At 39.9% G+C, this 22,780-nt stretch overlaps 1 protein-coding gene across 3 annotated transcripts in view; it reads left to right on the forward strand.

Annotated features, from left to right (window-relative positions):
- The first annotated feature begins 923 nt into the window (after window positions 1-923).
- The window catches only part of LOC137289995 (histone-lysine N-methyltransferase 2A-like), a 56,480-nt gene continuing 34,623 nt past the window's right edge, over window positions 924-22,780 (forward strand). For 2 of the 3 annotated variants that reach the window (XM_067820893.1, XM_067820894.1), the window contains exons 1-5: window positions 924-1,117; window positions 9,919-11,097; window positions 17,762-18,263; window positions 19,668-20,003; window positions 21,174-21,372. In XM_067820893.1, coding sequence (XP_067676994.1) covers window positions 950-1,117; window positions 9,919-11,097; window positions 17,762-18,263; window positions 19,668-20,003; window positions 21,174-21,372 — 2,384 coding nt within the window. In that variant the 5' untranslated portion in view covers window positions 924-949. The remainder of the gene's footprint in view (window positions 1,118-9,918; window positions 11,098-17,761; window positions 18,264-19,667; window positions 20,004-21,173; window positions 21,373-22,780) is intronic. The other variant, XM_067820895.1, reaches the window with a different exon arrangement.

A 22,780-nucleotide genomic window follows, 5' to 3' on the forward strand; every position in this document is an offset into this window, starting at 1 on the left:
TGCATTAAATTGTCATGTGTTGTGTAAGACAGTACATTATTTTCCCCACTGCCTAGCCATCCCTGCAATGTAGTCTGTCTCACAGCCCCTGAAGCACATTATTTCCATACTGCCTAGCCCTCTTCTGCCTCCCCTCCACCAAGTCTTAAATTCTTCGCATAAAGTCGCAAAAATATTTATCTGATTGCAAGACATGAGAAGGTCTCCTCAAAGAATTTTTTGATAATTTTATATAATATGAATATAACGTTTAGAACAAAAGACAAACACTCGAGAAGGAACGCTTACCAAAACTCATGATAACAGAGAGTAATACAAGCGATATATGTAGACTTTTGTCACTGCAGTGATAAACATGACAGAATTGTGGGAAGTAAAATGAAGCGTGTGAATGATCTTACCGGCCTAACACCACCCCCTTAAATGCAACATGTATATCAGAAAAAAGAAAGAAAGAAAAAGGGAAATATTCTTCATATTTACAGACTGGGTTGGGTTAATATGTGTAGCTAAATATCACGGAAGAATGGTTTCCTCGTTTATCACATCGACTGCCATTATACGGTTGAAAGTAAGCCAAGACTGTATGGGACTAGATTTAAACCAGCGATATGCCAGACATGTCTGTTTATCAGGATGCAAAAATACAACACTATCATACAGTGTCATAGGTTATTTCTTTTTAACATGATGATTGATGTACTAACACAAACGTAACTTCATTCAAGAATTATTTTGCTTTCTTAAATATATTGCTGATATGTTTTATATATGCATGTGTTTAACTATCAATTATAATCGAATAACATATTTTGGTTGTTTGTAATGAAAATGTAACAATTTGCCCCAGGCGATATGGGATCTGTTTCCGACAGATGCCCCAAGCTTAGTTAGTAATAACAGTTAGTCGTAACGAGATTAGGATATAGAGCATTGGCGCTGAAGCAACATGGCGCGGCTACGATTCCCAGGCCGTCCAGGATATAGATTCGATCGGTTAGGTGTCAGATACGGTGCCGATGAAGCTAGGAATGTAAACGATCCAAGTCTTGCAATTGTTGCATACATTCACCATGGATTACGCCAATTTAGAGAACTTTTCGGAGAATCCGACGAGGTAATTCACCCCATATCGCATCTTCCTGGTCAAGATGGCGGACTCCGCCAGATTCCTTCCGATAAAATTTCAGATTTTTGCTAATTCACGCTTTATTAATAGTTGTCGTATCGATTTTTGCGTCGGCTGAAGTTGAACTAAACGTGTTTGCTTGGTTTCAATTGCTTGCAGTGCTATTCATGCTCTAGAATTAGTATTATTACACATGATAGGCAGCATTTTTTTGGTCAATATTTTCAAGATGGCGAGAAAGAATCGCGTGTTTCTGATGAAATGTACTCAGAAATACCCAGTGACATCACTTTGGTTTTTACGTATGACACATACACAAACCTTTTCGACAGTTGTCATGTGAAATATTACTCCATACTTAACTGTAACAGCGATATTTCAACAGGCATGCCTGCGAACTTGTAGCCCTACCCAACCCTCCCCCACACAGGTATTACGTATTCTGGAATAGAGGTTGAACGTCAGAGCCAGGTTTTGCTAGTCCACCACACTGCTCAATATCCTGTTGCTCCTTGGGAAAATATATTTTCAACACATGATATGTTCACCATTAGCCAAATAGGTGCATTATTATTTCATAATGTTTTGAACATTTCATATTTTGTCTGTATTGTTATTCAAATTATTGAAGAATTCCACCAGGTAGTCTAAATAACAATTCAGCATTTCGCACTTCTGTCGTGTGTAGAAAAAAAACCTATGAAATTTCAAACCAGATATAACTACATGCTTTAACTACACACATTCATCATTCACTCTTTCATGCATTCTCTTGGTCTATAAGAGATGAATCACAAGATATTCATACTCATGTGTAATATGTTTATGTCTTTTTTTATGAACAATCATCTGACATTAACACAAATATTTAATCATCTCAGCCAAATGAACACAACCAAAACACAAGAAAGCATCGCCTCATTTTGGCTTCTGTTTTAATGCTCTCCAAACAAAACAATATTGATTTGCTGTGTTTGGAATGATTATAAGTGATAAACAATCTGTAACTTTTGTACATGAGAGCTGATTGGGTTTTTTAGGTGTCAGTACAATGCCAAAGCAGTAAATGCAGGGCTTTGTAGTTCTTTCTCTGAAACCCATGCAAATAGAGTAATATAATTTAATTCAGCCTACCTGTGTAGGCTAATAAGATATTGACACAAATATATTAGGACATTAGGACACTGGGGTGTTGGTTTCAACAGAAATTTGTGTTTTTGTAAACTTTAAAAGTCATGATATATGTCAGTCAGGGGGTTCTTGTCATAATTCCATGAGAGTTGAATAGTTTAAGGGATATCTAGATAACAATGCTGTTGTCAGTTACTAGAAGAACCACACATATACCAGACTTAGAGTTTCATACCATCAAAAATTGTGACAGTGCTTATGGTGAGTTGAAAACCAACCTTTGGAGAAAGGCTCAATGAAAATAATGTCTTGGCGTAAAGGCATTTCAGAAATGCATTAAAACTTACTCACTCATCAGTGATGGGCAGAGGGCAAATTACCCTACGCCAGCCTATTTACTCACAATATCAATCTCTGGTTTGTCTGTGGTGTGGCTGGGTAGCCTGGTGGTTAAGACATTTGCTTGTCACACCGAAGACTTAAGTTCGATTCCCCACATGGGTACAATGTGTGAAGAGCATTTCTGGTGTGCCCTGTCATCTTATTACTGGAATATTGTTAAAAGTGGCATAAAACCATACTCACTCACTCACTTGATTTTTGCTCCTGTTTCAAGTACATTCACTTACAAGTGGCAGGCATAATGACAAAGTCACACGTTTTGAAAAAAAACCAATCACCTTATCAGGTCTGTTTAGCAACCAAAACAAAATATGAGATGCTGTTCAAACAAAATTGTGAAGTTGCTATGGTTACAAGTAAGAAGCAAAGGTGATTCATACAGAAAATAGAAATGGACATATCATTAAGGGACGACTAACAGGATCAGGTGGTCAGACGTGCAGACTTGGTGTGCACGTCATCTTATTCCAACTGCATGGATTGATGCTCATGCTGTTGATCACTGGATTGTTTGGAACAGGTGCAGTTATTTACAGACTGGTCTCATATAGCTAGAATAATCACTCACCTGATGCCCATGTATCACTACCCTCTTGTATTTCTGTTCAGCAGGTAGCTTATTAGGATTAAATATGATTATGCAGGTGTTTGATGACTAATGCATACCATTAAAAAATGTATGGGATATTAGATTTAAAAGGCAGATAAACTGCAAATGATGAAGCCAAGGAGAAAACGGTGAGCGAGTGTTTACTTTTGCGCCACTCTCAGCTGTATGGCAGCATTCTGTAAATAATCATCATGACCATAGAAGGACGTGTGTCAGATGATGGAGAGAAGTTTTGGGAAATTATGAAAAGTTAGTCCATTCCTTTGGAAACGTTTCATTTGTATGGATATATATACATATGTCAGAGTAGAGTTTGCAATCAGTCTGCTGGTAGAATTTCAGATCCTGCTGTTAGAGATTGCAATCAGGGTCTACTGGTAGAATCGCCAATCCTGCTGTTAGAGATTGCAGTCAGAGTCAACTGGTAGAATCTCCGATCCTGCTGTTAGAGATTGCAATCAGGGTCTATTGGTGGAATCTCCGATCCTGTTAGTAGAGATTGCAGTCAGAGTCAACTGGTAGAATCTTCGATCCTGCTGGTATAGATTGCAGTCTGAGTCTTGTTGTAGAATCTCCGATCCTGTTAGTAGAGATTGCAATCAGAGTCAACTGGTAGAATCTTCGATCCTGCTGTTAGAGATTGCAATTAGGGTCTACTGGTAGAATCGCCAATCCTGCAGTTAGAGACTGCAATCAGGAACCTCTGATCCTGTTAGTAGAGATTGCAATCAGAGTCAACTGGTAGAATCTTCGATCCTGCTGGTATAGATTGCAGTCAGAGTCTAGTTGTAGAATCTCTGATCCTATTAGTAGAGATTGCAATCAGAGTCAACTGGTAGAAACTTCGATCCTGCTGGTATAGATTGCAGTCAGAGTCTAGTTGTAGAATCTCTGATCCTATTAGTAGAGATTGCAATCAGAGTCAACTGGTAGAATCTTCGATCCTGCTGGTATAGATTGCAGTCAGAGTCTAGTTGTAGAATCTCCGATCCTGTTAGTAGAGATTGCAGTCAGAGTCAACTGGTAGAATCTCCAATCCTATTAGTAGAGATTGCAATCAGAGTCTACTGGTAGAATCTCCAATCCTATTAGTAGAGATGTATGGCTGGGGGCATATACAGTTACCCTCTGTATCTGTCCGTCTGTCTGAGACAGGGAATGTGCTCTATCCACACGGGCTTTCTTGGGTCTCTAAAGGTGTGCATCTCATATTTTGTTATTTTTATTTTAATTTTTTTGTTATTTTGTAAGTTTAGAGACATTTGAACTTACGTGCATTTTGCTGAATTTCTCTATGATGATAGTGTAATAGAGGACTAAGGGTGTGTACTTCATTCACTTCTCAAAAACTACAGTATGGAAATCACATCACATGTGCTTTATATGGGCTGTAAGAGTGTGCATCTCATATTTTGATTTTGTGTTTTATTTTTTTTCCCATTTTTATGCTGCTTGAACTGTTGTGGAATTTTTCTCTGATAATAGTGAAATAGGGGATTAACTCTATCCACTTCTCCACAAACACTGCTCAACAGAATTGATAAAGGTTACATGTGCGTTTCATTGGGACTTGAAAGGTGTGCATCTCATAGATGTTTTTTTTTTTAACTTGTTTAGAAGAAATTAAACACCAGAGCACGCTCAGTGTAGGGAATGCTTCCTACAGCAGCCTGTGCATCCCTGCCCCTGGATACAGTTTTAGTCTTGTTCTCAGATGCATTGGCAATAGCTAGTGGTATACTTGCAAAATGAAATATTCCCTACTTTTTTTAATGGAATATTATTCTCTAATGCAAGATAATTCCTGACCCAGATGTCATGTCTGAGTTTGAAGAAAGATGGTTTGTATTCCAAGAAAGTATGAATCAGAATGAGGGACCTTGAAAGCGGTTTGTGCTAGATCATAGTAGATGACCTCATTTATATGTTTAGCAGATGTTGATACCAAGCCTATTGGATTGGCTGCCCCTCCCCTTCCAGAGCTCATGATTTGTTTGTGCTAGATATTTATCAGATGGTGATACCAAGCCGATTGGATTAGCTTTTCTCATTGATAACACAAGCCCTTATATGAGACACTATAATAGTATATAACTATATCATCCATGGTGTATAGGGGGGGGAAGTGATTTGGGAGCAATATGACAATAGGTAGACAGTGAGGCAGCAATTTCCATATTAATAGAGTATCTCACCCTTGTGTCTACTGATATCAGTTAAAGCAACACGAGTTGATTAAGTTACTAAAGTTTACTTTTATCAAGGAGTGTTGAAATAACTGATACAGTGTAACAGTAGACATGGATGAGATTCAACTTATAAAAAGTCATTCTTTATTACTTTTCAATGAAAAATCTACATATCTCAACTCTGAACTACCATTACTCAATGTCACAGCATTGTGGCGTCATCAAGTTCATGAGGTCGTGGCACTGTCAGAGCATTGTACAAAAGTTACTGCCAAAATGATATCTCCTAGGAGATATTGCTTCATCTCACAGAGGCAGTATCTCCTGGTTAGCAGTTTTGGATGATAAAATAGTAAACAGAAATATTTATTCATTAATACCCTATGTTTGTTTAGGTGTTTCCGTGGCAGTTAGAAATGTTGCACGTAAGAAGGATATTTCATGGATTAGTATGTCAACTTCTGTATTATGAAGGACGCCATGGTTCCAAGTTGATAGTCAATTGGTCGTATTTGCATGTAAAATTTGAGAGGCAAAAACAATATGAAACACTTAGCCTTTGGTGGGCTAGCTAAAAATCATGGCAGTTATTCCAGTTTTCATCATGACTAGTTCCAACCCTTCGATTTCTCAAAGAATTTATTGATACTGTTGAGTGACTTGCTAGAGCCAAATGGACTACTTGCAAAATATTTATGATCGTTAATGGTGGAATAGTGACGAAATATGAATAATAACTGGAAATCTCTATGGCAACTAACATTCAAATGTTGGCTAGTAAATTTATTTTTTTTAACTTAACTAATAACAAGTAAGTCAAATTATGAACTTGGAACCGTGAACAGAATGTCTCAGAGTATGTACTTGCTCACCTGCTGAAGGAGTATTATGCTCTGAAAAAATAAAGAAGTTTACATCTATCAAATTCTCTTCCTTTTATGTGTAATTTGTAGAAATTAAAATTTCATTCTTGTCATGTAATCGCTGAAGTTCTAACATTTAAATGATGTTGTTTGTAAAGATGAAAATAATGTAATACATCGATGACAATTTTGCTAATGGTTCAATGCAGTGTTGGCCAAATAACCATAGATGAACTACTACCTGGCTTGGGTCTATTCCAGTCACTCTTGCTTAGTGGTTCCAATTGCACTCTTTTAACAGGTGACAGGCAGACAATGTATTTTCAAAACGTTTTTTAGAAGTCAAGTACAAACTAAAAGCACATTTATCAATGTGCAATTGTTTATTCAATCAAGCTTGCAACCATAATGCTTTCTCTATGAGAATGACCGATGTCTGTCAGTGCCATGAAACAATGGTTTCTGAGAGCTTACTTTATTCATACCGCCAAAAAGTATTATGGTCAACACCAGAATTCAAGGGTTGATGGAGCAATCAGAACCACATTTTCTTTTTTAGGTCTAAATAACAACTAATTCCAAGTAAAAACACTTGCTGAAATATGTTCATCAATATTCAATTCTAGTATCCATGAATACTGAGTTGAATTCATGAAGGGATATGAATGAAATGTAAGAAGTATTCAGATTTCCTTCGACCAACAGCTCTCTGTTTAACTTAATAACAACAAATATGAAAGATTGTAAAAAGGCACAAGCTAGTTATGAATGGGAGATTGACAGAATAATCAATCTGGTCTGTTTCAAAGTAAATGATCGTTCAATACCAGCTTGGTCAACAAATTCAATTTGCCATGGTTACTGTGTTGTCTTGTTTTAGTTTATGGAAAAGAATGACTGGAAAAAATTTTAATTGTTTAATATTTCTTGTGCAGATGAACACTGTACCTAATTGGAAAAATAAACCATTAGAAACTCTTCTATCACACAAGCTTGAACTTGACAGCCAATGAAATCAGTTGTCTGAAACACAAGTTTCACTTAGATCAGCATTCAGAAAGCTGTTGTGTATGATTGTATTTGAAAATGGTTATTTAAAAAATGTTTCAAGAAATTGATATTTAACTGAGTATGCTAAGGGGGAGCCATTAGATATGAGGGATGTTGTTGAACTGTACGTGGATGGAAGCACTGGAAACAAATATGCATACTTGTAAGATAAATATATGCCATAACATAATGGTGATAACATAATAAGGTAATAACACAAACACACGCATGCACGCATGCACACACACACGCATGCACGCATGCACACACACACACACAGACACACACACACACACACACACACACACACACACACACACACACACACACACAAAAAAAAAGCATACTGAGACATATTAGTGGAATTGGCTTACGCTTTCTTGCTTTTTGGGGGCCATATTTTCTATTTTGACCTTAAATTGTCTCAATGAATAATTTGCTAGTGACTGAATTAGATTTTCCTGGTGGCACATTTAGTCATTGATATTTTTGCAGAAAGGAGAAAGGTGCTGACAGCATCTTCCTTTGTTGACGTTGTTCATGTGTATCCAGGTGAAATGTTGATAGAGTCTGGTTTTTGCAGTTTCTGTTTTCATGACAACAAATTCTATGAAATGAATCCTTGATTAACATTCCTATTTGTTCATGAATCATCATTCTTATGTGCTTTGGAGGTTTTCAGCCCTCCTGTCTTGTCTAATCTCAGACGAAACATATGAAACTCTTGATATATCTAATTATCACCACAGCTCACAATGTATCTTGAAAATGTACCAAAGATTTACAAATTCAAAAGCCAGTATGAAACAACACAAGGATTCCAGCTAGATGACTGTTTATCATTGTTTGGTTCACACTCCATTATATACAGACTATTGCCATGTGGGATGGTAATAATTTCAATTCAGTGAAAATCAAATTTGACATCTTAGTTTTGATTTTTCATAACCGTTGTCACTAATTTGATTTAATATATGAATACCTATATGGATCATTCAGACACAACAATTTTGACTCCAACCTGAGCAACACATAATTGGTTGACACTGGGCCAAATGTCCACTGGGAATTGTTTGTTGACATTGCCAAGCTGACGATGGATTTTATGATAAGAAAAAGATGACTCTGATAGTTGAATGAAATCTGATGCTCTTACTTGTATGACGAATCGAATTGAAAATAATTGTATGACAAATGGAATAAAAAATGAGGGTTAATATGGAAAATTGAATTGAAATTTGAGTTAAGGTTTGGGTGAATCATTGATCTGCTGCCATAGAGCTGAAATATTGCTGAATGCAGCGTAAAACTAAACTCACTGTGTGACTCACTCACTAAACTGGTTTTACTTTGGAATGATCAAGATTGATCCAAATTCACATGTATTTCTTTCTGGCAGCACACCTAAGCATTGATTGGCTTATGACAATTAAGAAAATGTTTCTTTGTAATCTGTTTCCATGGTTGAGTTGTAAATAGTCATAAATTTAAACAACTGGAATTGTTCATGTTGGATCATGAGCTTTTCAGATGAATAATTCATTCAGAGATAGTTTGAGTGTGTTAGATCAATAGCAGGTATTGCAGCAGAGGAGATGTTGGTGACGTGTTCACTGAGGTGTTGCCTTCGTTCATCACTGTGCAGCTGTTGAGGTCTGTGCGCCATGGCTCAGTGATACTTTTGTAGACTTCTCTTACTGTGGTTGTGAATGTGCATGAATATGAAAACTGGCCAGAATTTAGAGGTAGACAAAGCTTTTGACTGAAGACTTTATGGAAATGACCTATTACCCAATGTCCCATTTCAGTGGTTTTGTTTTCTTTTGTCAGGCAAGCAAATCTGGATAACTCATTGTGCTGGTGTCCAGCTGACTGTCTAGACTTTGTTATGCTGTTTATTTAAAAAAAATCAATAAGAAAATCGTCCGGTATAGTTAGAAACTTTTCAAGAATGGGTCATTGCAGATTCTCAAATATTGACAGAATCTTCTCAGAACCCCTAAGCCGATATGCTTCTCTTCTGCTGTATCGTGTCTTTGATGTCAGAAATTAGAGAACAAATAATTCAGACTTGTGACTCACCTGCACAGACTGAATATGAACTTGATATGAATTATTTCGCACCCATATTTTCATTGGTTGATATGTTGTTTTATGACACACTTTGCTATATCAGTGAATGACATTGGTAAGTAAATGATTAAGTAACTAATCAGAGACCAAACAACCTGGAAATAGATTCTTATACCTTGCTTGACAATGAATCTGTACAGAATCATCACACTCACAAAATAGGTGTTATCCATTATTTTGTTAGTATTTTCTTTTTAGAAGGGTGATGGGGAAGGACAGTGGTTAAAGTGTTCGCTTATCACCCTGAAGACACAGGTTTGATTCCACACATTGGTACCATTGTGAAGTGTGTGTGCATTGAGCCGTGATATTGCTGGAATATTACTTAAAGTGTTGTAAGACTAAAGTCACTCTTTCACTCTTCAGAACATCACAATAACAAATTGACATATGTAAATTTTCTGTTTATAGGAAGAAGACTTTGATGGCTTTTCAGCAAAGGATGTACGATATGGGGAGAAGAAGCTGGAGCGTACCACATCAGATCTTATCAAAAAGTTGTTCAACTCAGATGAGGAAACTGAAAGAACTCCAGCACCCAGGGCCAAAACAATACGTCTTGGTCGTACACGATCAAGTGTGGATGCCCCTCTCTCCTCAGACCGAACTGGAGGCAGGATAAAAGCAGTTGTGAGGAAATCCTGCCAGGAATTGGTGAAAGGGGGTCTGTCTAAAACACCTAAGTCACATGTGATGGCATCAGTGAAAGAAGTCGAACGGATGAAGATGCCGAAAGAGGGGCGGCCAAAGAAAATAGTTCGAGGGAAAAGGTTTGTGATAGGGCAAAGAAAAGAAAATGTTAAGTTTAAGAAGCCTGCACTGACTGTGAAATTAAAAAACTTTGATCCGTCCAAGAGTCCTAGACCTCGGGGTCGCCCACCGAGGGTCGATAAACTACTAACAGAAACAGTGAATAAACAGCAGGAAAAAGTTCCTCGGAAAGTTGGGAGGCCTCGGAAAACAGGAATTCCAGTGAAAGAAGTTAGAAAAAAATTGCCTGTTAAGGTTGTGTGTGTTCCCAAAACAAAGCAGACGGAGAAGAAGAGGGCGAAACAGCTGTTGGAGAAGGCTAAGAAAGGCCGACCTGTGTTACAGAGCCGGATTTCACAACCAATGAAACCTAAATCTGATCCAAATGTGGTCCATATCCCTAAACCCAAAAAGGAATTTGTGTTGCCAACTGTGAGTTCAAGGTCATCTCGTGTCATCATTCCAAACAAACGCTTCATTGAGGAAGATGGGTATTATGGGAAGGTTTGGAAGAAACCGAAACTGGACAAATCTCCTGATGCTTCTCTTGTTTCACCCAAGGCCAAAGAAGAAGGGAGTACCAAGAAGATGAAAGTCACGCCTGGCAATAAAGTGCCGAAAACACCCGAGAAAGGAGTCGCAAGTGAAGGGAAAGATAAAACACCTTCACGTAAAAAGAACTCTGACAATTTTGCTAGTCCGGATGTTGTTATGAGTCCCATTTTACATCCCAAGGGAGGTAACTCTGTCTCACTCTTCTCCTCGGTTGTGGCAGGAAAGATGAAGAAGGACAAGTCGCTGATAGTGGAAGGAAAACGTCAACGGAAACCAAGTCTTAAGGTAGGTACCAAGAACTTTTCTTGCCCTTGCTCATGAAATAAAGCTTGTCTGAAATCAACATGACCAAGTGATACTGCCTAAACATCCAATTCACAGGTCTATCACTAGTCAGTCCATCATGGATTCCACTGCAAGTTTAAGTGAATCTGCATCCCATTTTGAAAAGTTTCCGCCATAAATCCTGCAGTTAAATACTTGAAAAAAAAAACAAGCAAAAATGAAGATTTTCAAATTCTTAAATGCAAGCTAACTGTGGTTTTGGAGCCTCATTGTATTCAAGGTTTAACCATCAGTTCATTTCTTCTTGCAAGATGTCGCTTAGATTTAGAAAGATGATCTGAAACAGTACTCTTACAAGTGTAATCAAGAATGACATTGCAAACTAAACAAAATATTGTTTCATTTAATAGTCAATCTCGATTCAACTTTCTACGTAAGTAAATTCTGTGAAGGAAAAATGACTAATATTGCAGGTATTCTTCACGTTTTCTGCATACCAGATGTTTATTTCTTAAATGTCATTGACACTTTTATTCTGTAACCACAGAACCCAGGAGAAACTTACTGGTGTTTAGCTACAATGCTTTTATTGTGACATCATCATGATCATGCTGTCACAGTTACATGACATGTTGATTTATTCTTTCATAATTACATCATCATGATTATGTCATAAAATCAGGTGGAAAAGGAGTCAGGAGAAGATACTTTCTTAATATCCCTTGCCCTATGGCAATTGGATGTACATATACAAACCGTGTCAAATGATCCCGGGTCGTGCTTCATTTCTGGTCAGTGTAGTGGTCACGATGGTCCCTTAAGTTTTAGACAAACGGGATCGGGTGGTCAGACTTGCTGTCTTGGTTGGCACATGTCATCGGTTCCCAATTGCGCAGATCGATGCTCATGTTTTTGATCACTGGATTGTCTGGTCCAGACTCGATTATTTACAGACCGCCGCCATATAGCTGTAATATTGCTGAGAGCAGCGTAAAACTAAACTCACGAACTCACCCTTTAGTTTTATTACCTGAATACTTAAGTACATACCTTTTTGTATCTGTCAGTTCATGAGATCAGTTTGGTGTGTATCAAATTGCAGGAGAGTTGTCATGTGGGGTGTGGTACGATATCCATGTTTCAACTTGTGTTGATGGGGTGTGATATAACATATTTCACCTTGTGTGGGTTGGGTGTGATATTGTGTGATACAATATCCATGCAACATGTGTCATATTTGGGATTTCACTTTCTTAGTAAAGTACAAATTCTAGTACTTTTTTCGGTTGAGTCCCATCCGGGATTCGAACCCGCACCCTCAGAGTCAGGCACCTAATCGCCAGCACACAAAGTCAGCCGCCTAGCCCGCTCAGCCACCGCGACTTCCACAAAAATGAAAGTCGGACAACTGGTAGTCTAGACTGCGTACTTTGTGTACCCCTCTGATGAGTGTAAATTGGCACGGCTCCCACGGCCGAAAGCTATGATTACACGATGCCATTTAGAAAGTGGTCAAATGCAACATGTGTCATATTTGGGATTTCACTTTCTTAGTAAAGTACAAATTCTAGTACTTTTTTCGGTTGAGTCCCATCCGGGATTCGAACCCGCACCCTCAGAGTCAGGCACCTAATCGCCAGCACACAAAGTCAGCCGCCTAGCCCGCTCAGCCACCGCGACTTCCACAAAAATGAAAGTCGGACAACTGGTAGTCTAGACTGCGTACTTTGTGTACCCCTCTGATGAGTGTAAATTGGCACGGCTCCCACGGCCAAAAGCTATGATTACACGATGCCATTTAGAAAGTGGTCAAATGCAACATGTGTCATATTTGGGATTTCACTTTCTTAGTAAAGTACAAATTCTAGTACTTTTTTCGGTTGAGTCCCATCCGGGATTCGAACCCGCACCCTCAGAGTCAGGCACCTAATCGCCAGCACACAAAGTCAGCCGCCTAGCCCGCTCAGCCACCGCGACTTCCACAAAAATGAAAGTCGGACAACTGGTAGTCTAGACTGCGTACTTTGTGTACCCCTCTGATGAGTGTAAATTGGCACAGCTCCCACGGCCGAAAGCTATGATTACACGATGCCATTTAGAAAGTGGTCAAATGCAACATGTGTCATATTTGGGATTTCACTTTCTTAGTAAAGTACAAATTCTAGTACTTTTTCGGTTGAGTCCCATCCGGGATTCGAACCCGCACCTTCAGAGTCAGGCACCTAATCGCCAGCACACAAAGTCAGCCGCCTAGCCCGCTCAGCCACCGCGACTTCCACAAAAATGAAAGTCGGACAACTGGTAGTCTAGACTGCGTACTTTGTGTACCCCTCTGATGAGTGTAAATTGGCACGGCTCCCACGGCCGAAAGCTATGATTACACGATGCCATTTAGAAAGTGGTCAAATGCAACATGTGTCATATTTGGGATTTCACTTTCTTAGTAAAGTACAAATTCTAGTACTTTTTTCGGTTGAGTCCCATCCGGGATTCGAACCTGCACCCTCAGAGTCAGGCACCTAATCGCCAGCACACAAAGTCAGCCGCCTAGCCCGCTCAGCCACCGCGACTTCCACAAAAATGAAAGTCGGACAACTGGTAGTCTAGACTGCGTACTTTGTGTACCCCTCTGATGAGTGTAAATTGGCACGGCTCCCACGGCCGAAAGCTATGATTACACGATGCCATTTAGAAAGTGGTCAAATGCAACATGTGTCATATTTGGGATTTCACTTTCTTAGTAAAGTACAAATTCTAGTACTTTTTTCGGTTGAGTCCCATCCGGGATTCGAACCCGCACCCTCAGAGTCAGGCACCTAATCGCCAGCACACAAAGTCAGCCGCCTAGCCCGCTCAGCCACCGCGACTTTCACAAAAATGAAAGTCGGACAACTGGTAGTCTAGACTGCGTACTTTGTGTACCCCTCTGATGAGTGTAAATTGGCACAGCTCCCACGGCCGAAAGCTATGATTACACGATGCCATTTAGAAAGTGGTCAAATGCAACATGTGTCATATTTGGGATTTCACTTTCTTAGTAAAGTACAAATTCTAGTACTTTTTCGGTTGAGTCCCATCCGGGATTCGAACCCGCACCTTCAGAGTCAGGCACCTAATCGCCAGCACACAAAGTCAGCCGCCTAGCCCGCTCAGCCACCGCGACTTCCACAAAAATGAAAGTCGGACAACTGGTAGTCTAGACTGCGTACTTTGTGTACCCCTCTGATGAGTGTAAATTGGCACGGCTCCCACGGCCGAAAGCTATGATTACACGATGCCATTTAGAAAGTGGTCAAATGCAACATGTGTCATATTTGGGATTTCACTTTCTTAGTAAAGTACAAATTCTAGTACTTTTTTCGGTTGAGTCCCATCCGGGATTCGAACCCGCACCCTCAGAGTCAGGCACCTAATCGCCAGCACACAAAGTCAGCCGCCTAGCCCGCTCAGCCACCGCGACTTCCACAAAAATGAAAGTCGGACAACTGGTAGTCTAGACTGCGTACTTTGTGTACCCCTCTGATGAGTGTAAATTGGCACGGCTCCCACGGCCGAAAGCTATGATTACACGATGCCATTTAGAAAGTGGTCAAATGCAACATGTGTCATATTTGGGATTTCACTTTCTTAGTAAAGTACAAATTCTAGTACTTTTTTCGGTTGAGTCCCATCCGGGATTCGAACCCGCACCCTCAGAGTCAGGCACCTAATCGCCAGCACACAAAGTCAGCCGCCTAGCCCGCTCAGCCACCGCGACTTCCACACAAATGAAAGTCGGACAACTGGTAGTCTAGACTGCGTACTTTGTGTACCCCTCTGATGAGTGTAAATTGGCACGGCTCCCACGGCCGAAAGCTATGATTACACGATGCCATTTAGAAAGTGGTCAAATGCAACATATGTCATATTTGGGATTTCACTTTCTTAGTAAAGTACAAATTCTAGTACTTTTTTCGGTTGAGTCCCATCCGGGATTCGAACCCGCACCCTCAGAGTCAGGCACCTAATCGCCAGCACACAAAGTCAGCCGCCTAGCCCGCTCAGCCACCGCGACTTCCACAAAAATGAAAGTCGGACAACTGGTAGTCTAGACTGCGTACTTTGTGTACCCCTCTGATGAGTGTAAATTGGCACGGCTCCCACGGCCGAAAGCTATGATTACACGATGCCATTTAGAAAGTGGTCAAATGCAACATGTGTCATATTTGGGATTTCACTTTCTTAGTAAAGTACAAATTCTAGTACTTTTTTCGGTTGAGTCCCATCCGGGATTCGAACCCGCACCCTCAGAGTCAGGCACCTAATCGCCAGCACACAAAGTCAGCCGCCTAGCCCGCTCAGCCACCGCGACTTCCACAAAAATGAAAGTCGGACAACTGGTAGTCTAGACTGCGTACTTTGTGTACCCCTCTGATGAGTGTAAATTGGCACGGCTCCCACGGCCGAAAGCTATGATTACACGATGCCATTTAGAAAGTGGTCAAATGCAACATGTGTCATATTTGGGATTTCACTTTCTTAGTAAAGTACAAATTCTAGTACTTTTTTCGGTTGAGTCCCATCCGGGATTCGAACCCGCACCCTCAGAGTCAGGCACCTAATCGCCAGCACACAAAGTCAGCCGCCTAGCCCGCTCAGCCACCGCGACTTTCACAAAAATGAAAGTCGGACAACTGGTAGTCTAGACTGCGTACTTTGTGTACCCCTCTGATGAGTGTAAATTGGCACAGCTCCCACGGCCGAAAGCTATGATTACACGATGCCATTTAGAAAGTGGTCAAATGCAACATGTGTCATATTTGGGATTTCACTTTCTTAGTAAAGTACAAATTCTAGTACTTTTTCGGTTGAGTCCCATCCGGGATTCGAACCCGCACCTTCAGAGTCAGGCACCTAATCGCCAGCACACAAAGTCAGCCGCCTAGCCCGCTCAGCCACCGCGACTTCCACAAAAATGAAAGTCGGACAACTGGTAGTCTAGACTGCGTACTTTGTGTACCCCTCTGATGAGTGTAAATTGGCATGGCTCCCACGGCCGAAAGCTATGATTCTTAGTAAAGTACAAATTCTAGCCCTTTTTCGACTTTGTGTGCTGGCGATTAGGTGCCTGACTCTGAGGGTGCGGGTTCGAATCCCGGATGGGACTCAACCGAAAAAAGTACTAGAATTTGTACTTTACTAAGAAAGTGAAATCCCAAATATGACACATGTTGCATTTGACCACTTTCTAAATGGCATCGTGTAATCATACAATATCCATGTTTCTTAGTATGTTGCATTGTTAGTTGTTAGGCAGGGTGTGATACGATGTCCATGTTTCATGCTGTGTGTGTTTGAGATGTGATATGATATCCATGTTGTGTGGGTTTGGTGTGGTAAGATATCCATATTTCATGTGTGGGTGGGGTGTGACATGATACCCCTATTTCATGGCATGTTGTGGGGAGTTGTCAGGTGATAAGATATCCATGTTTTTATCCCCCTGGCATGTATACGGGGGATATAGTTGACGCCTCGTCTGTCTGTCCGTCTGTCCGTCCGTCCATCCGTAATCATTTTGTTTCCTATAATCTCAACATATAGTTGTGCCTTTTGCTATTTACAGAGTTTTGGCATTTTTTTTTTTTTTTTTTTTTTTTCCATGGAACATTTTGGTGTTAGTCTAGTGGTGGGGCAGGCTTCGTTTCTGGAGCTCAAAGACCGTTCAATATTGTTTTGCAAAACTTGGTAGATATATGTGACAGGCCCCAAAGTGGTGCCTTTTGCTCTGTACAGGTTTTTGATTTATTATTGTCTCGGTTTACATGGAAATGTTTCAGACTTAGTCTCAAAATGGGCTTCGTTTCCGGAGCAAAACTCAAAAACTGTCCAATATTTTTCTGCAAAACTTGGTAGATATACCAATTAAAAGCTGCAATAGTGCCTTTTGCTAGTTACAGGTTTTTGTCATTTCTTAGTTTCTCGGTTTCCATGGAAACAATTCAGACTTTGTCTCAAAAGTGAGAGGTGTGTTTCGTTTCCGGAGCAGAACTCAAAAACTTCTAAATATCTTTCAGCAAATCTTGGTAGATATGTGTGGCAGACCCCAAAGTGGTGCCTTTTGCTACTTACATGTTTTTCTGATTTATTATTTGCTCCGTTTTTATGGAAATGTTTCGGACTTCTGACTCAAAATGGATTGATGTGCTTCGTTTCTGGAGCAGAACTCAAAATACGTTCAATATTTCTCTGCAAAACTTGGTAGATATAACAATCGGAACCTAAAGTGGTGCCTTTTGCTACTTACAGTACTTCGTGATTTATTATTTTCTTGGTCTCCATGGAAACGTTTCGGACTTGGTCTAAAAACACAATAAGTAACTGTCCAATGATTTGTCCTTTCAAATATGTTAGGGCCGGTGGGATATGTCATCTTCTGATGACTCTTGTTATGTTTTGCTGGTAGGGTGTGATATGATATCTCTATTTCATTTTGTATGATTGAGGTGTGATACAATATCCATATTTTGTCTTGTGAGATTGGAGTGTGATATGATATCCATATTTCGTCTTGTATGGATGGGGTGTGATACAATATTCATATTTCATATGATGTTGCAGGGCAACTATCAGGTGGAGTGCAATCCAATATATGATGTGTGATATTTCTGTATTTCATTTGTAGATGCGGATGAGGAAGGGAGAGATACCACGAGGGATGCTGCTGGATATGGACGAGTCTTCTTCTGCTAGTCAGGAGAGCTCTCAAGGATCCTCAGAAAACTCATCTAAATCGGTTGATCTGTTCCCCAAGTCTGTGAGTGCCTCTGCTGGCGTGAGCGTGTTCAGTCGGGCTGGGCCGATGTCGCTGGGCAAGGGGGGACAGGACACCCTTGCAGCTAAGCGTAGTGGCGACAACATCCTCCGGAAAGCTAAACTGCAGCTAAACAGAGTCGCAGTCAATCGGTCGAAAGCAGCTTTAGCAAGATCTCTGAAGGCACAGATGAAGAAGGAGGCTAAACTCCAGAGGCAGCAACTTCGAAAGAAATCTTCATTCTCCCCTCAGTCACCAACATCTCCGTTAGCGCTTTCACCGATATCTGGTACCCGAGCTTTCATTGATGGTCCTGGCAGTCCGCCACGTCCACTGTTTGATAATAATAATCTACCTCTCTCTCCTGACAATGGTACGCTATTGTCTTTTACAGAATAAGTTATATGAGGTGCACATTTGTTTCATGTGAAGAATGTATTTAGTGAAAAATGATTGTCAATTTTATAACTGGTCTCTGTTTACAGTTTAATGTTGAGTCTTTGAAGGGCATTTAGAAGTGATACACATAAAGACAAGAGTTTTTTGGAATGACAACTTCTTATTGTGAAGGGTCAGAACGTTTCAAAGTATGTTCTTAATTCTTCATCGGTTGAATGAAACAATTATCAACAGACACATATATATGTACAACAACATTATAACAAAGGAAACCAGAAGTTAACAGATGGATGAACAAGAGTGTAGGCCAGGGAGTGTTAATGATTGGTAAGAAAAACAAATAACAGCCATCAGGGCAGGGTATAATTAGCACAGACGGAGTGGATGAAGAATAGGATGGACAGAGGGAAGCCAGGCGTAGTTGATGACGTAACAGTGGCGGCATATAACAAGGTGGTAAGAAAACTAGTGCAGGTGGGTCTTCTAGTAGTATATACAAGGACAAAGAGGCTAGCAGTGATGATAAATTAACCTAACGTTAACAGGTCCCAAGGGCTAGGCAGATATGTTCCCAGTGTTCATGAATAGCGTCGGACCCTCTGACAAATCTGGCAGATTCGCCAGTGGTCAGATAGAAAACACCAACCCACCAGCCCCAGCGTCTGACTGAATATTTCACAATGTCTTTGTGTGAATTGTTATTTGTGGCATGTGGCACTTGTTTGCTGTTTATAAATCTAATGTTTGTTATCATATAATGTTAATAATTTCAGTGCCAGTTAGAAGAAATGTAAAATATAAAATGTTTGTTTAACTTAATTCTTTGGGCCCTGTGAATTTTCAGTGGGTCAGACAAACATGTGAAACATACAGGACCCAACGTCCTGTTACTTTGAATCACCATCGTGAACACTATGTTCCCTGATCACAATTTATTTCTGGTTGGCTGCTTTTGATGTCTATGGCCTCTTGCAATTTTCTTTGCCACCAGTTGTTTTTGTTGACTGATAGGGCTTTAGTGGCTTTTCATACATGGCTTCATTCATCTGATGAAGAAGTAAGAACATTCTTCCAGATGTCATAACCTTCACAATAAGAAGTTGTCATCCATAAAAACGCTTTGTCTTTTCAGTTTGATTTGCTATGTAGAGTTTTATCCTGTGGTATGTGTAGGATGTTCACTCAGAGATTCTGCAATTTACTGAGTATCTCACTGTCTGTGTCACTCAGACTCCCTCCTTCCATCTCACTGAATACGTTTCTTCAAAATCTCTCTCTCTCTCCCTCTCTCTCTTGAACTACAGATCTACAGTTAATAAAGCATTTTAAATGTACATTAAGATTTCTCAGAATCCTCAGCAATTAGTTTTTCCTCCAGAAAAATCAGCCAAGGAAAAGATAACTCCGGTCAAACGAGGTTCCCACATATCCCCCAAAGTCATGTCATCTCTTGCTGCCAAGCTGGCGACGTCTGCACAACAGGAAGTGGATGTTGTCATGGAAGGGGAAGAACAGCCACCAGTGGAGGGGGCCACCGACAGTCGTGGAGGGGGTGGTAGCGGACCACGCATCAAGCATGTATGTCGACGTGCCGCGATGGTTTTGCGCAAGCCGGTGGCGAAGTTCCCGTCTCCACCATCATTGCGACTGAGTGCGCTGCCAAGTCTAGAGAAGGAGAAGATGCTTGAGGAGAGCAAGGCACAGAGAGAACGAGGTGAGTGAAATTGTGAGAAATGTAGTGTGTATAAACGTTACATAATAGCCCTGAACTGAGGGATAGTCATATTTTGACCACCAAGAGTATTTTTATCCCTGTATATTTATATAGTATTAGGCTCATACGTACATACAGATTGGAATATCCTAAGAACAGTTTGACTAGATTCTTTTCATATTTGGTATCTAGGTTTATCATAGTAAAAGAAAGGTCTGAGTCATGTTTGGTGACCTTGACTTTCATTTTAAGGTCACAAGGGGACTTAAACAATTTTCTTTGTCAGTGAGATATCTCAAGAACCGTTAAGTCAATTTTCTTCATATTCAACACCAAACTTTATCTGGGGAAGGTGCAGGGCCCAGTCGATTTTGGTGACCTTCAGTTAGTTTTCAAGGTCAAGGACTGGTTTTCAGGAGTTGCATACACTGGTTTTTGTGTTTGAACAACTACACTGCAGGATATCCAGAGAGTTTGAGAGTTATGTTTTTGTTGACATTTTTCAGCATCTTAAACTACGACCTTCACTTTCATTTCTTTTTAAGATTGATTTGATGATATGTGTCGGGGGATTATGTCACCTTAGTGACAGTGATTGTTTTAGTAATTCATCTGAATGTGTGATATATCAGCATTTTTATCTTATTCTCCGTAGTTAAATTGTACTATTTGATTAATTAGTGCATTATTATTCTTAAGGAAGGAAGTTCCTAAATATGTTACTTTTTAATATAAAGTCAACACCGATGACAAACTCGACTTTTAAGATAGTTATATTACTCTGTTAGTATTTGATTCAAGGGAAGCCATGAAGATCCAGGATTGAATTTGTCTCCACCAACTCTCGCTTGCGTAGATCAATGCTCAAGCTATTATTCACTGATTGTCTAGTCTAGACTTGAATATTTACAGACTACCTCAAAATATTGCTTGAATATTATTAAGTATGGCAGTAAACAACAAACCAACCAACTTAATCTAGAGATCCCTGATGAGGATCACTAAACCTTCACCCTTGATAGTCACTTGACCTTGACCTGTAATTTCATTCCTGTTTTTGCTGCGGGGTGGTGGGGTGCAGTGTGTGAAGCCCATTTGTGATGTCCATGTGGTGATATTGCTGGAATGTTGCTAAAAGCAGCATAAAACTTAACTCACTCACTGCTGCAGAGTCATCGGATGACGAACGCCCAATGGAGGAGATTATACGTAACGCTGCCACCCAGGAGTCCCATGTCATCAAGAAGTCGCCAGTCAAGTCACACGCAGCCACGTACCCCTTCACCAAGACTGGTCGTCGTCGGAAAGTCCGGTGCCGCCAGTGTAAAGGTTGCATGGCGGAGGATTGTGGGAAATGTATCTACTGCCTGTAAGTATTGCCTGAACATTTATGTTTCTTGACAGACAGACAGCTGTATTGGTCATAGGCCCATAATATAATGTTCAGGCACTTGGGTAACAACGTTTTGTACATTCCTAAGTATTAATAATTAAGACTGGCATAATCCTGTATTTTCCCCGTGACATGTAATGCAGGGGGATATATCCCCCTATAATAATCCTATATTTTCCCCGTGGCATGTAATGCAGGGGGATATAGTTGACGCCTCGTCTGTCTGTCTGTCCGTAATCATTTTGTTTCTGGAGCATAACTCAAAAAACGTTCAATATTTTTAGACCAAACTTGATAGATATAATGATCTCAACTTATAGTTGTGCCTTCTGATATTTACAGATTTTTGGCATTTTTATGTTTTTTGTTTTTCCATGGAACATTTTGGTGTTAGTCTAATGGTGAGGTGGGCTTCGTTTCCATAGCAGAACTCAAAAACCGTTCAATATTTTTCTGCAAAACATGGTAGGATATATCAATCAGAACCTAAAGTGGTGCCTTTTGCTATGTACAGGTTTTTGTGATATCTTATTTCTTCGGTTTCCATGGAAATGTTTCTGACTTAGTCTCAAAAGTGAGAGGTGTGTTTCGTTTCAGGTGCAAAACTCAAAAACTTCTTAATATCTGTCAGTGTAACTTGGTACATATGAGTTGCAGACCCTAAAGTAGTGCTTTTTGGTATTTACAGGTTTATGTGATTTATTATTTTCACGGACTCCATGGACACGTTTGGGACTTCGTTTCCGGAGCACAACTCCAAAACCATTTCATATCTTTCAAAAGATCTAGGCAGATATATGAGACAGATCTTGAAATGGTGACTTTTTCTGATTACAGATATATGGCATTTATATTTTTCATGAATTCCATGGAAACAATTCAAACTTTGTCTGAAAACACAATAAGTAACTGTCAGATGATTTGTCCTTTCAAATATGTTAGGGCCGGCTTGATATGTCATCTTCTGATGACTCTTGTCACTGTACCTTGGTGTTAACAGTCTGTTGTCAATTTCGGAGGCTATATATTCAGAATTTTTTAACTTTTTGTTTTTCAAGTTGGGTTCAGAGGACTAGGGTTAATCAGAAAGAGGCAGTTATATTTATCAATTTTGAAATAGAAGTTATTGAAGTATGTTCCCTTTTCCTGGTGTGGATGTTTAGATTTCATTTATTATATGCCTGAAGTTTTTGTTATTTGTAGTCTTTGAAAGATTGAGAAGATCTTGCTTAGAATTGGTCCTTCAGCATCCACACTTGTGGTACGATGCGTGTAACTGAATTGGTGGTCAGACTCACTAACTTGCTCATGTTTTGCCAATTTTATGGATCGATGCTTATGATATTGATCACAGGATTGTTTGGTCAAGACTTGATTATTATTG

The sequence above is a fragment of the Haliotis asinina genome, chromosome 1 (assembly GCF_037392515.1).
Source record: "Haliotis asinina isolate JCU_RB_2024 chromosome 1, JCU_Hal_asi_v2, whole genome shotgun sequence".
In the NCBI taxonomy this organism is placed as follows: Eukaryota; Metazoa; Mollusca; class Gastropoda; order Lepetellida; family Haliotidae; genus Haliotis; species Haliotis asinina.